The sequence below is a fragment of the Sinocyclocheilus rhinocerous genome, unplaced genomic scaffold (assembly GCF_001515625.1).
Source record: "Sinocyclocheilus rhinocerous isolate Xijiao unplaced genomic scaffold, SAMN03320098_v1.1 scaffold548, whole genome shotgun sequence".
NCBI lineage: Eukaryota > Metazoa > Chordata > Actinopteri > Cypriniformes > Cyprinidae > Sinocyclocheilus > Sinocyclocheilus rhinocerous.
Window position 1 is genome coordinate 58,978 of NW_015664702.1, and position 16,556 is coordinate 75,533.

General features: G+C 34.9%; 1 protein-coding gene across 1 annotated transcript in view; it reads left to right on the forward strand.

Moving 5' to 3' along the window:
* The window catches only part of ptgfrnb (prostaglandin F2 receptor inhibitor b), a 37,679-nt gene extending 31,136 nt beyond the window's left edge, over positions 1-6,543 (forward strand). The window contains exons 8-9 of the mRNA XM_016541238.1: positions 4,509-4,814; positions 5,723-6,543. Of these exons, the coding sequence (XP_016396724.1) occupies positions 4,509-4,814; positions 5,723-5,886 (470 nt within the window). The 3' untranslated portion in view covers positions 5,887-6,543. The remainder of the gene's footprint in view (positions 1-4,508; positions 4,815-5,722) is intronic.
* Positions 6,544-16,556: the final 10,013 nt, after the last annotated feature.

The following is a 16,556-nucleotide window of genomic DNA, read 5'->3' on the forward strand; positions in this document are numbered from 1 at the left end:
ATTTAAAAAAAAAAAAAAAAAAAAAAAGATTAATGTTGCTTTGACAACTAGTGAACTAATGAAAGTTTATGTTTTCATAGTTTATTTTATTCCAATTAACATTTATCTTATTTCAAGCAATGAAAATATTTTTTATTTTAGTTTTAAGTTTAGTAAACTATTTGTTATGATGGTTGCACATTATCTTTTACTCATTATATTTTTACATTTTTTTTTAATTATTAGTTTTTATTTTAACCTTTATTTTATATATTTTGTTTTAAATAATTGACATTTTTAACGTTTTTTAATAAAAACAAAATATAGGTTTAAAGTAAAAATAAAGTCAAAGGAAAGGAAGGAAGTCAAATGACCAAGTTATCTTACAGTGACTTTCATTGAACTGAAGTATGAGAAAGTATTTCAACACCCAAAAAATCCAGATTTCACCTTTATGATGACGGTTTTTTCTGGAAATATTTGTAACCTGCTGGAGGTTAAATGTTGGTCAGAATGAAGCAATAAACCAGTCTTTAGGAGGACGTTAGTGGAATCTGGCTCAGACGTGTCTGCGCTTGCCTTTATTGCAGCACAAACATGGAAATGAATGTTTAATGTTGGGAAAAGACTTCATAAACTGATGTCATGTGAAACTGGGTCACGCTGTGTGTTTTTCAGCGTGCAGCAACATGTCACGCTGCCTCAAGATCAAGACGTCATGTGTTATCATTCATAATGTAGATGCAGTTCAAAGAGTTATTGTATCGTATACAGATATGCAATACATATATATATATATATATATATACATATATATATATGTGATTTTTGTTGTCTGGTTAAAACTGTTTGAGAACCGCACAAGGTAACATGCACACACACAAGCCATTTATTTCAGCACTTCGCCTCAGGTGTGTTTATACTTCTGCATAACCTCTTATTTATGAGTCTTAGTTTAGGTCGCTTCATAAGAGCCTTTCAAAATATATGCAGCTCTATTTTAAGTTACCTAGTTTTGATTAATATCACATGCATTCTTTGTGCATAAACCAGAAACAGAACAATTAAAGCTTATTTCTGCATAGAATAAAAACTAAAATATAATCTCACAATCAATGACTTTTTTTTCCTTTCAGTTTTTTTTTCCTGAAACTCACAATTCAGACTTTTCATGCAGTTCTGACTTTTTTTCCCTCGAATTCTTAGTTTTTATTCAGAGTTTTTATGTTGTAATTCTGACCTTTTTCATGTAATTCTGACATTTTTATCTCGCAATTTTGACTTTTTTCTAACAATTCTGAATTGATATCTCATAATTCAGACTTTTTTCCCTTGCAATTGTTTTCCTTTGCAATCTGACATTTTTCAAGCAATTCTTTCAAGCAATTATCTCACATTTTCCTAAATTTCTCACTTTCACTTTCAGTTCTGACATTTTATCTCAAGTTTTTAATCTTGTAAGTTTCATTTTTTTCATTTAATTTGTATTTTATTTTATTTCAATTAGCATTTTTTTTAATTAGTTAACAAAAACAACACTCATAAGGACTGCATGAGATCTCTTTTCTATGCGCGTGTTTCTAACTCTGTATGTGTTTAGTTGTGAGCTTGTGTGTATTACAGTATTAGATCAGATTGTGTCAGCTTTTCCTGGAGACAGATCCTGCCGTGTTGTTTTATCTGTAAGGATGCTTTAACTCGTTGTAATCTATCATTCCTCTAATAGATCTCATTCTCCGCTGCTTTATTTCCTCCTAAGGCCAAAGTCTTGCCACATCAGTAACACTGTAATCTCAGGGGATGAACAGCATGTACTTCGCCTCGGCTGCAGGGCTTCATAACCATCTTTTGTCTTTTATGTAAGGCTCTGCATGTCTGTTGTCCCAGAAAAGAGCAGGTTTGAGTCAAGCTTCTGCATCTGTATCACCTTGATGTGCCTTTAGTTCTTCCTCCAGACATCTTCATGATATATGGGCTAAATATCTGACAGCACACTGAAAATATAAGATGCAAAACTTGGAACTTTCTCTATTGGTCATGTGACACTTTTACAGTCGGTCAGATTTTCTTACTTCTGTTGAAGCTCGAGATGCTCTTTGGAAGATCTCAAATCATGCTGGAGGGCATGATTATCAGGCTTTAAGTATTAAGAAAAAAGAAGGTGAAATTATGAAAATCAGTAGGTTTTTTTTTTCAGTTTTTTTCTCAAATTGTAATTGTATTTTTATAGTATAAAAATGTAATTTTAGAATTATAATCACGTTTTTTTTTTTAACATACATTTATATTTAAAAAATTGTTTATTTATATATTTTTGTGTAATTCATTTTAATTGTATATTTAATTGTTGTATGTTTTAGACAAACATATGTTTGTTTCGACACTATTTCCCTTTTTTAATACTGTAAAGCTGCTTTGACACAATCTGCATTGTAAAAAGCGCTCTATAAATAACTAAATATGTATGAAATTTGCATACATTTTCTAATATTTATATTTAAAATATTCTTTTAAATATTTTACATTAATATATTTTGTTTTTAATATTTTTCTCAGTGTGCTTGCATTCATTTAAAAGCTCTGTATTCTTACTTTGTCCATTATTGACTAAGTTATGTCTGATTTTTATTATTTCTCTGAAGGAATATGTTAGGAGAAATAGCTGAGAAGTTGATTTTTGAAAGAAGCATACATGGAATTCTTTAATTCTTTATATTTTATCTATCTATTTATTTGTTTGTGCATTTATTAGTACCTAAATGTGTGCCCTCATTCATTCATTCATTTCTATATGTGTGCATTTATGCATTTATTTCTGAATTTGGACATTTATTTGTTTATGCATTTGTGCATTTTATTTAGGTATGCATTTATTTATGCATGTGTACATTTATTTATTTGTGCATATATTATAAATATATTGTGTGTTTGTTTATTTATGATTTATTTATATTTTTATGCATTTATGCACTTATTTATTCATTTATCTATGCATTTATTTGTGCATTCATGCATTTATTCATGAATTGATCTATTAATGCATTTGCATTAATTCTTCTATTAAAACTTGTGTATGATATTAGCTGTAAATCTGTTTAAATCATAATTTTAGTGTTTTTAGGGTTTACAGCATTCTTGGCAATGTGTCATGGCAACGATGTAAAATTAAACAAGTTTAATTATTTATTTGTGCGTTTTTTTCATGCATTTGTGCATTTATCTATTAATGCATTTGCATTCATTCTTCTATTAAAACTTGTGTATGATATTAGCTGTAAATCTGTTTAAATCATCATTTTTACGTTGGTAAAATTTTTGTTAAATTGTAAATTTGGGTTTACAGCATTCTTAGGAATGCGTCATGATTTCTTGAACTATGAAAGAGCGATAACAATTTCATCAAGGCTAATGTCCTGCAATGTTTTGGTTGGTTTTTCTTCCTCCTCTTCCCCACATTCATTGTGTCAGTCTGTGTAATGGGGAGAGGTCTTTGAGTCAGCGTGTGGGTTTGACAGCAGTGGGCCGTCGTATAGTCAGTCTAATTGCTAGTTTGGGACCATCGTGGCTTTATAGTCGTCTCTTTCACTCTTTCTCTGCGCATAGATGTGCATTCCATTGCCGTTCCAGCGATGGGAAACAGAAAGCGTTATTTTTATAGGACATGCCACGTCTTCTAATTGATCTTTAGTTCTTTGAACCAGTGTGTGTTAGTGAGGGAAAAAGACTTCTGCAAGAAATGGAGCTGAAAGATTTGCAATTTGATGAGATCTTGGCACGACCTTAAGCTATGCTCGAAAAAAAGTTGTAGAGGATCCTTAAATAAATGCATCTTAAAGGAAAGGGATTTTTGGAGATTTGCAGTCCTAAAAATATGTCCTCATTGGTAATATTTTTGAATCTAGAGGCATTTTTCTGTGCTTTTTATGCTCCATATGGAGGTAGATTAGAAACTTAATATCTTCTTATGACACAATGTTATTGTAATATATTGAGAGGGAAAAAAGTATAACTAAAGTCACAGGGTCCCTAAGCAGTGTTCACTACTCCCTGTACACAGAGTAGTGCAAGTTAAACTTGCTTTATTTATGCGTTTGTTTATTTATGCATTTATTTAAGCATTTATTTACACATTTATACATTTATTTATTAATGCACTTTACACATTTATACATTTACAGTATACATGGGCTTATGCATTTATTTACGCATTTATGCATATGTATACATTTATTTATGCATTTACTTACGCTTTTATTCATGCATTTATACATGTATTTATTTCTGCTTTATTTACACATTTGTTTACTCATTTATTTATCTATGCATTTATTAGAGTTCATTAAATGCATTATTTATGCATTTATTTACACATTTAAACATATTTTTTAATTTATGCATTAAATTACGTATTCATGCATTTTTTTAAAGGAGTTTATTAAATGCATGATTTATGCATTTATTTATTTTTGATTTATTGCTTTTATTTGCAGTGCATATTAATCATAATTTTGTGATCTCTTCCCCATCAGATGATGTAGCGTATGAGATGAAGTGGTTTCTGAGTCGTCTGAGGGGCTCAAACAGCCCGTCCCTGCTAGCCAGTATGGACCGCTGGGGTGTTGTGCACAAGGCTCCTCGCAACGACAGCAGCGACTGCAGCCTGGAGCGCCTGGGACCCAGAAAATTCGCCCTGAACGTCCACAGCACACAGGACAGCGACGCGGGTGACTATTACTGCACCGCAACACCCTGGATCCGCTCGACCGCCACCTGGGTCTGGAGCAAAGCGCCGGAGGTCTCCTCACAGAGAGTCTTCCTTAATGTGAAGTTTGCATGTGAGTAATAAAGAAGTGCACAGAATTGCTTAATGTAACCCTCAAACCAAGTCATGCAAGTTTCACAAGCTTTTATACGTTAATGGGAGGCTGCCAGCATTTGACACTCGTTCCCACGACAAAATTGCGTTCATCCGAAACTTCTCAATGCGTGTTGGAGCATGCATGTGTAATATTAAGAAATCTTGTGCTTTTGCTTGATATATAGTCTAGCAAAATGTGTAGTTGTCATCTTTTAGGAAATCTTTTTTTAAAACCTGTATGATTTTCTTTTTTCCATAGACGATAAATAGGAGCAGTACTCTTCCATACACCAGTAATGCATAGTGAATCTGTCAAGCTCCAAAAAAAACAAAAAACAACATAAGTCGTAATTTCAATCCATGTGACTTTTTCCAAGTCATAAGATAGAAGACTGAAAATTAAGTAATTTTTCACAGAAAATGTTCTATCTATCAATATACAAAATATGTATTTATTTATTATTCATTTCTTTATTTGTGAATTTATTTTATTTATTTATTTATGCTTTATTATATATATTTTTTTATTAGTGAATTTATTATTTATGCATCTATTTATTTATTTGTGAATTTACTTAATGCATTTAGTTATGCATTTGTTTATGCATTTATTTATGCATGTATTTATGCATTTACTATATATAAATTTATTTAGTAATGCAGTACTTATTATTTATGCATTTACTTATTCATGCATTTACTTAATGTGTTTATTTATGCCTTTATGCATTTACATTTTTATTTCTTTATTAGGTATTTGTATAATTGTTTATATTAATTCTGTTAAAACCTTAAAAAGCAGTTTATACCATAATTTTTTAATCCTTCTTTTGTGAATATACACTAACTTTTTGTGTAAGTTTGTATATTTTTGTTCCCTTTCAGTGTGGGACTCAATGAAGCTGCCTTTGCTGTACGGCGTCTGTGCTTCGGTGACTGTAGGCGTCGTTTCTCTCGTCTTGGGCCTGGTCTGTGCTCACTGCTGCTGTAAAACCACCACACCTACTCCACGCTCTCGTAACAAACTCATGGAGCTGGAGATGGATTGACAAAGACAGTACAGTTGTCCCCTGCCGAACTGGACGGCATGGTGACAACTGATGAACGCTGGGACGCGTCCCGTGATGTTATGCACCACCTAGAAGGAGAAACTACAATCTCAGAGGAAAAAACTACTGAATCAGAGTCAACGACCAGGGCGAACTACTCAAAAATTGCACTAACCACATTCTTATATCAGCTGGGTGCACGTTTTGTTGGATTTATGCACGTTTCGTCATTGAAACAAGAAGAGATACCTGACAAGATCCGAGCAGGATTTGACAGATTGAAGGATTATATTACTCTACATCAAGCTCCAAAGAGATCGTCTGCTTCCAGATCAGGGTTTAAAGACACTCGTTTCTACCATGATTCTTTTGAGTTTGGTGCTACTCTCTTTTTGCAAGACACGGGAGGAGCTGAACCCATGTCACTATGTGAAAGATGGCGTTTTATCTGCGATTCTGTGTTGTAATGTATGTACCGTTCAGTTTTGTTCTCCAACCCATCCAGAGTTTACCAGCTCTGACCAACCCATCTCTCTAAAAGCTAACTAGTCAACCATTATCAACTGGTTGACTGTAATGCGATGGGCGGTCACACTAGATTTGAATATATGATTTTTGAAAAAATAGTTTTTTGAATAAGTAGTATTTTTTAAATAAATAATTAATTTCTAATATTAAAATATATCATCTTCTCCTGTTTCCACATTCCATATCTGTTTAGCTAGCTAGCAACACCCTAGTAATACCCCAGAACAACCTTCCAGTACTCCTTAACAACTGTTTAGAAATATCCTAGGAATTGATCAGCAATTCTGTAGCAATAACTTTAAAAATGTTACAACTATCTAGCAAGATTGGGGCAGTCGTGTCGTGCACCAATGGTTAGGGAGTCGGACTTGTAACCCAAAGGTTGAGGGTTTGAGTCTCAGGTCCGTGGTGGGGGGAGTGAATAACCCTCAATACCACGACTGAGGTGAGACCCTTGAGCAAGGCACCGAACCCCCAGCTGCTCCCCGGGCACCGCAGCAATATGGCTGCCCACTGCTCTGGGTGTGTGTTCATGGGGTGTGTGTGTGTGTGTGTGTAAAAACAACCCAGAACACCTTAGCAACTGGATAGAAACACCCTAGCAACTACCTACCAACAATCTACTGTAGCAAAGACCAGAACATCCTAAAACAGCCTAGAAACCACTTTGAACATTGTAACAACTACCTAGAACACCAAAGCAATTGCATAGATACACCCTAGCAACTACCTACAACAATCTACTGTAGCAAAGACCAAGAGCATACTAGCAACTACATAGAAATGCCCTAGCAACTACCTAAAACACAAACATACACCAAGAGCATCCTGGCAACTACATAGAAATGCCATAGCAACTACCTAAAACACAAACATCAAGAGCATCCTAGCAACTGCATAGAAACGCCCTAGCAACTACTTACAACAATCTACTGTGAAAAAAGATCTAGAACATCCTAGCAACTGCATAGAAACTACCTATATCACCCTTAACATCATAGCAACCACCCAAAACGCCAAAGCAACTGCATAGCAACTACCACAGTCTGCTGCAGCAAAGACAAAGAACATCTTAGCAACAGCCTAGAAACCACTTTGCATAGAAACACCCCCGCAACTACAGCAATCTAGGAACCAGGAGAATCCTAGCAACTGCATAGAAACGCCCAAGCAACTACCTAAAACAATCTGCTATAGCAAAGACCAAGAGCATCCTAACAATTGCATAGAAACGCCCTAGCAACTACATAAAACACAAACACCAAGAGCATCCTAGCAACTGCATAGAAATGCCCAAGCAACTACCTAAAACAATCTGCTGTAACAAAGACCAAGAACATCCAAACAATTGCGTAGAAATGACCTAGCAACTACCTAAAACACAAGCAAACACCAACAGCATCCTAGCAACTGCATAGAAACACCTTAGCAACTACCTAAAACAATCTGCTGTAGCAAAGACCAAGAGCATCCTAACAATTGCATAGAAACGCCCTAGCAACTACATAAAACAAAAACACCAAGAGCATCCTAGCAACTGCATAGAAATGCCTTAGCAACTACCTAAAACAATCTGCTGTAGCAAAGACCAAGAACATCCAAACAATTGCGTAGAAATGACCTAGCAACTACCTACAACGATCTACTATAGCAAAGACCAAGAGGCAAGAGCATCCTAGCAACTGCATACAAACGCCCTGGCAACTACCTAAAATACTAACAAACACCAAGAGTATCATAGAAACAGCCTAGAAACCACTTTGAACATCTTAGCAACCATCCAAAACACTGTGGCAAGTTAGCAACTGCATAGAAACACTCGAGAACCTACCTACAACAGTCCACTGTAACAAAGATCTAGAGCATCCTGCATAGAAATGCCCTAGCAACTACCTAAATCACAAACACAAAAAACATCCTAGCAACAGCTCAGAAACCACTTTAACCTTTGTGTAACAACCAAACAGATCACCTTAGCAACTGCATAAGAAACACCATAGCAACTAACTGTTCATGTTCAAAAATAAAATTTGTTTTCTAAATGACTAATTTGCTGATTAAAATTCCTCATATGAGTGTCTGCATGTATAATTCAGTTTAGACAGTAGTGTCCCTTGTATGAAAATGATCGCTGCTGGAGTGAACGAGGCTTCAGTGAGGGCACAGGCGCAGCCTCCACCATGTTACCAGATTCAGTTATTATAAGCGTTTTTAGACTTGTATTTTTCACTTAATTTGACACTTTAGAAAGTTAAATGGGAAGTTGCAGTTTAGGGTCAACAATATGTTTCACTCATATCGTTGTTTCACCCGCGATCACATGAGTATGAATGAAAGTTAGGTGTCTAGTGTGGCCGCCCCTCGAGCTGGTGAAGTATCGACTCGGGTTAGTTTGAGTCACATGGAGGTCAGGGTTTGCTTAGGTTGAATCTGTGCCTTGGGCCTGGTCTTGAAGCTCCGCTAACAGCTCAGCCCTCTGTTCTGCACCTGCACCGCCGCATCACGGAACAAGTAGAGCTGAAACTCAATGCTGTGCATTAGGGCCAAGAGACCCCCAGAACAAGCACTTTCCTCTTCTGTGACGCCTCAAGGGCATCGGCCGACCTTTTTCCGCTTTGTCTGCGTCTGAGGGTCTTTGTCTCCACTCCTGAAGCTATCGGCTAACAATGCTGGCACAAAACAAAAAAACTCCTGTGAATCTTCCATATGCAAGATAGTGGATATTCACAGTGTTTGTGCTCAGCAAACATTCTGGTGTGGATTTGTTTTCAACCTCTTTTTCTCAGTGTTAAACTGCCATTAATTCAGACCATTTAAACTTTATTTTCTAGATCTTTTCAGTCTTGAGAGTGCTTCTGTATTTGGGTTTTGTAAAGTTTATACTTTGTAAGAAGATTAAGATTGAAGTTTGAAACTGTTGTTTTGACATTGTTCACCATTGAAAATGACTGTGTTGATGTCAAACTGAATAGCAGTTGGTCTTTGTTATTTTTTTTAAATTTGCGTACTGAATTATGATTGGTGTAAGATTGTGTTATTGACTGGGTTGTTGAGTGAAAAATTGAGTTATGTGGTTCAACTGATTAAAGAGTGGTTACACTAGATAATAAGCATGCCAAATTATTACAGAAATATTTTAGAAGGAATATGGGCAACAGGATGTGATGTCATGGTCCAGTGCTTTTGTTTTTAAAAATAAATAAATTATAAATAATAATAATAAATTTTAAATGTTATAATATCATTTGCTTCTTCTTGCGTATGTACATATTAAATTGTTTTTGTTTCATGCATCTCTATATTAGGTTTTTTTGAAATAAGTCTCTTCTGCTCACCAAGGTTGCATTTATCAGAAAAACAGTAAAATTGTGAAATATTATTACAATTTAAAACCGCTGTTTTCTATGTGAATATCTGTTTTCAAATTTAATTTATTCCTGTGATGGAAAGCTGTATTTTCAGCATCATTACTCCAGTCTTCAGTGTCACATGATCTTCAGAAATCATTCTAATATGCTGATTTACTGCTCAAGAAACATTTCTGATTATTATCAATGTTGAAAAATATTTTTGTAGAAACCTTGATACTTTTGCCAGATTAGAAAATAGAAACTTAAAAAAAACAGCATTTTTTGAAATAGAAATTATAGAAACTGTTGACATATCATTATGAAAACCTCTGAATTCTATATGATAGCGCCGTATATTTTTATGCATGTGTCAAATACCTCCATGGCGCTCAAAGGAAATGACAGTAAATGTTTTCTGTGTTTTGTTTCTGATCTTTTTCCACTCGCTGGGAAACTCTTCTGCTGTAATTGCTGCTGATTGGCTGTGTGGGACTGGAAAGACGTTTGTCACTTGTGACGGGCAATTTGTAGGCTGTGTGTTGCAGCATGTTCCACTTTCCTCTTCTTTTCTTTTTTTAGCTGCAGTCTGTCGCTCTTCTCGAATTCACTCTCGCTTATATGTGTTATTATATTTGCAGTTCTGCTCTTGAGGCAACCCTGAAGCTCATTCAGAAACATTTATATTCTCCTTTCAAAGCATCACAGAAACTGTACTGGTACAGCAATTGTAGTGCAATGGTACGTTTATGTGGTACTGAATGATAATCATAATCATGTGCCATGGCGTTTTTAAAAACACTGGAGTATTGTATTGCTAGGTGAGAGTGTCACCTCAAATATTTGGTCTTGGCTGTTTTCATTCGATCTTTGTAAACGTCCCGGGACGCGTGTGGTGGTTCCTGGTATAAGGTCATTAGCTCATAAACACTGTTTCATTTTCCAGTGTGGCCTCCAGTGCACTGTAAAGTCCTGCAGCTCTCCGGGGCGAGTGGTAAAATAAGAGCAGGAGTGTTATGAGAACATCACTCTCTGCTCCTCAGTGTAAATGTTAAAGCGCTCAGAGAGACAGAGGAATCCTTTGGTGTCTCGTCAATGTCATGGCAACAATGTAAACTGACCAGGGTGAGAAACCGTGGAGTGGAACGGAGCGAGAGCACAGATTTACATTGAACCTGTCAGTCACTGTGCCAACATATATTGTGCATGTTTATGAGCATATTTGCACAACATGCACATATGTATAAAATAGATTTCATTTTATATTTTTGGAATGAAATATCAAATGATAAAAAAAAATTTGTGTGCGTGCGCGTGCGCGCGCGTGTGTGTGTGTGTGTGTTGTGCATAATGTGCAAATGTGAAATAGTGTGAAATATGACCTGGGGATGGATTCACAGAACATTAAGAATAAAATCTTTCCTTAACTACTTAAGAACTTAAGAACAATTTTAAGAATATTTTGCATTCCTAAATATACTTTTCAAGAATGTTCTTTTTCTTTCCATTGTTCATAAAAAAATTTAACACAAACAAATATATTTTAAAGAATGTTGGAAACCAAACATACATACTGTGGAAGTTAATAGCTACCGTCATATGTTTGGTTATTAACATTATTCAAAATATATAAAAAAAAAAAAAAAACTTAAGGGTGAGAAAATGATGACAGAATTTTCATTTTTGGATGAACTATCCCTTCTTAACAAAGATATTTAAAAATAATTAAGAATAATTCAAATTTTTGAGAAAAAAAAAGTATTTTAAAAATCAAATAATGCTAAACTCAGTGCTAAACTCAGTTGAAGCCAGTGACAAAAATATTATATGCAATTTTTCAGATAACACCAATGCTTGTTGTTTTCTCAAGTAAAAAAATCTATATGTTTTTATAAAAATATTTGAGAGATTTATTTTTATTTTTATTTTTTCAAGAATTGCACTTGCACTTATTTTTTTTTTTTTGTGAATGTGGCCCCTGGACATGTTCTTAACATGGAGACTGGCACATGCACAGTTTATATCAGTGGAAAAATACCATCAAGATCACTGACATAAATTTACACTGACAATGTTGGATCGATGTGCCTGTGTACAAACAGGTCCAGTTCTCCTTGTAAGGCAGTCTGCTGCTCAGGGCACAAATCCATCCCTCATGAACCAGCGATGCCAGCTTCTCAGACGTGGGCTGTGCTCATGTTCTCAGGATTCTCCACAGTCGGTCTGATCCATATGACACTTTCCATGCCAGACTGAAAATGCTGTTTTAACCCTTAAAGTTTATGATTTGCACAATATCTTACTGCTTATTGCATACTGCACACAGTATATACTGTTTTTACAGTATATAATATTTCAGTAATACAGCATGCTATGCTGATGCCACATGCATGTTTAATTCATCAAGTGATATTCAGTTACCAACTTTTTTCATACAATTTAGTATCAAAATGCATGTAAATATAAAAAATTGTCATGGCTTTTCACATTAAGCTTAATCCTGGTTATTGTTGTTCTAAACCTGCTTTTAACCCTGGATAAATAAACTTTTCACGCTTATAATTTAGATGTGGGGTTAGCACTGCTCACCGTGTTCTTGCTTTTTGTTTTTATTAGTGCTGTCAAACGATTAATCACGATTAATCGCATCCAAAATAAAAGTTTTTGGTTACTATATACTATACTATATTTTACATTATTCATAAATATATTTAATATATAAACATAACATATTTTTCTTAAATATATACATGCATATGTTTGTATTTAAATATACATAATAAATATACACAGTACACACACATATATTATGTAAACAAAAACTTTTATTTTGGATGCGATTAATCGCGATTAATCGTTTGACAGCACTAGTTTTTATTCAATTTATGGTGTAGTAAATCATCAAATAATCTACCGTAATTATACAACATTATCATATATTGATAACAACAATACTTTTTTATCAATGACAAAAAATAATTTCATTAATTTCAACAAATTTATTATACAGACACATACATCCATTCCATCCAACGTTTTCTCACAAACGCCCCAACTCGTAAACTCTGAGCTTAAAGAAAGTTCAGCATTTCCCACTCGTAATTGTCTTTTCTATTCTTTTTCTATTCTACCTACTTGTTTTCTTTTTATTTATTATAAAAAATGACCCTCTAACACTAGCATTCTCTATTCCTTTACTAGGCCTATACTTTTGACTTGTTTTCTTTATATTTATTTAAAAAAAAAGAAATTGACCCTCTAACACCAGCGTTTTCTATTCTTTTTCTATTCTATCTACTTGTCCTCATTTGTAAGTCGCTTTGGATAAAAGCGTCTGCTAAATGATTGTAAATGTAACTGACCCTTGACGAATCATAACACTAAATCCGCAATCTTGTCTGACGTCTTTCTGCGGTTATAAAATACCTTCTGATGTTCAGTCACGTTTATTTCATGTTATAACTAAAGAGGAAGAGATGATCGGTTCACGTGCCGCTTGAACAGCAATCTGTCACGACACATTTTTTTATTTGTCACGGCGTTTATGTGCATTCAACTCATAATTACGATATTTTTAATATGACTTGAATGCACCATTAGAATGTTATGGGCCAGTCCAGACTATGACAGACAGCCAATCGCATGCTTTGGACCTTTACGGAAACACCACGCATTGTATAAACAGTCGCTTCAGCTTTTTACCTTTATAATTCACCAGAAACTCCATTCAGGAAAAAATCTATAGTACAGTCTGCAGTATGTAATATGAGGATGTGCAATGCTAGATCTATTATTTAAACAGGTCAATGGCAAGGACACCGCAAACATGCTAATAAGAGCTGTGAACTCTTTTCACAGACTGTAATGATGCATCTCCATAGTTATTAACATCGCAAATCTGGCAAAGTTTTTTTTTTATATATAAAAAAAAAAAAGTAGGCTAAATTCATAACACTATACTGTTATATTACCTTGCCATTAAATTACATACAACTAGTTTACACTGCTGCACAAGTGTTTTAAATACTACGGCTGAGGGAATGTTGGCAGATTGGACATCTTTCTAGCAATATACTCAATCTCTCAGTTTTTTCCCCCCCTCTTTTGTAAAGAAACGTTATTGTAGATTTGTTTCTCTTGCTATTGGAGCAAATGGGAATGTGAAAATTATATTTGTTGTAGTTTCCACTAATAAAAATGTACTCAACTATGATGACTTTCACTTCTGATAACCCCGGGAATGTAGTAGGGTCCATGTACAGTGCAAAACACCAGCTTATGTATGATTAACTGTTAACCTTGGGTAAAGAATGAGCAAGATAACCCAGGATTCGGTTTACCCTAGGTTTCTTCTTCTTCATTGTTATTTAAATTGTGAAAAGACCTTCTGATCAAATAGGCTAATGAGTAGAAGATGGATGAATTTTGAACTGCATATAAGCATACTGTACCAATCTTATGAGATTAATCTTGCGAATCTTGACAGATAGGTACAAAAAATTGGATTAAAATCCAGTTTGTTAAAATATTGCAGGTGATGTCAATTCCAGTTCATTCGTCTTTGGAAATGCAATGCATTGCATTGTGGGCTGCAGTATTTCACACAGAGGGCTGTGGTTACTGCATATTTCTGCAAATGCATTGTGCTGCACACAATATGCATACAGTGAAGTAGTAGCATATAAGCTTTCAGTCTAAAATAAGACATTGCACAGCCTACACCTCATTAAAATTAAATATAATAAGCTACTGACACTTTCATAACAGATGAGCAAAATATCGTACAGATTGTGTAGTCGAGTTGAATGAGTTTTGGGATCCATTCAAGACAGCAGAAGGATCCTCTGCAGAGAACTTCATGCACGTCCACAAAACCACTCTAAACATCCTTCCTGACAATATACAACACTCAGCGCACTGTAAACTGTTTCCAAACAGACAGGGCAGCCCACACATAAAATCAAGCCATAAACTATTTTCTAAAGGCCAGCCGAGATGTCAACATTTGAGTTACAACCAATGGGATTTTTAGACTAGGTTTCTAGAGCATTTTCAAGCTTCTTGTAAAGCTATGCTGAAGTATCTGTTGAAACATGTCTCCTTATGTTTTAATACAAATCATTTTCATGACCCATCTCAGAATAGAGAAACACTTGAGCAGCATTTGATGACACTAGCTTTGATATTCTAATGCATTGACGTTCAGACATATTTAAGTGTGCCGGTGTAAATGTCTTTTACTCTGTAGCTTCAAATAATGTCAGCAATAATTTTCTAAGCTGTTCATTTAAGGATTAAAGTGACTGATGGTTAAAAAGTCCAACTTTAAACATCAAAAGCATCAACTCTGCATTTATTTGTGGACTAAACTGACAGTCACACATACTTTAAATAAAATGGACCTTTACTGCATTTTGCTGAATCATTTCATTGGAAAGAAAAAGAACAAGATCTCTTTAATATCTGTTGTTTCTCATAGACTGCAATAAAATTAAATGCAAACTGATGTAAGACCCCAGTAATCTCACATGCTTCTCAACAAGGTCTCAAATTGTGCTCAGAATTGTCAATATAAAAGTCTGTAATCAAAAGACATCAGTATGAACTCAAATATTTCTCATCAAATGATCTCAGCGGCTATGCATATTCATTGTATTGCTCTATACTCTTTACTGTATGACAACTAGTGACTCATTTAGGTCTATTTTTATTAATGTTAGGAGAAATGTTTGAGACAAAAACATAACTGAGACCGTTAGTTATTAATAACCAAAACTATTTAAAAAAATTTATTTGGTAATTGAAATAAAGCTAAAAAATAAAACCAAAGTCGTCACATTAATAAATGCTTTAATCATATTTTAAAAATTCATAAATAACACTGCCGATAAATGACCTGAGCCTTGAAAAAGCAATGTCTGAGCAATAAAATCTGAGATGATTTCACACATTGGCATCATGTATGCAAAATGCATATACGTTTTTCTCTTCCACTCTGCTTTGAAAGCATTTCTTATGTATTTTTGTTTCCCAAAATAGTCTGATGAGCTCCATCTGTGTCCAACATGTCCTCCTCTCGTCATATAATATGAACATTGCCATTGGATCATTATGTGTCTCCTGGAGGCGCATCTTATCAGCACATTTAGCGCAGAAACTCTTGTGTCATCACAAAGCAGAGACTGTGCTTTCATCATCACTTGTATGACTAAAATAGCATGTCCTCATTATTGTAACGTGTGAAGTTTTGCAGTCTGCACCACATGAAGCAAACGCTGGCCTCTGTACCGGCTCACCAGTGCAGTGTGGCTCTGAGGAGGAAGCACTCTTTTATGCGACCGTGTTCACATGTTCAGCCTGTCGAGCTCTAGTGGCTGTCATTGACCTACAAAGAATCAAAGTCATTGTGTTTCCAGCGCTTGCAGCTGAATGAATCCATTTCATCAACCAGCTAGTAAAGAAAATGTGAGTGCTGCCAAAAAAGCTGGTTGTCAGGGGGTCGCTATGCAGTTGCTACAGCATTCTGTGTGGTTACCTTGGTGTTGTTATGCGGTATGTCCAGAGTAGTTTATAATCGTTACTATGCAGTTGCCGGGGCTTTCTGTGTAGATGTCGGTATGTTTCTGGATTGGTTCTAAAATGTTCCAAATGGTTCCCAGGTGGTTGCCATGCAGTTGCTAGGGCATTCTGTGTGGTTACCAGGGTGTTGTTATGCAGTATATTCTGAGTAGTTTATAATCATTGCTATGCAGTTGCTAGGGCATTCTATGTGGTTGGCAGTATGTTTCTGGATTG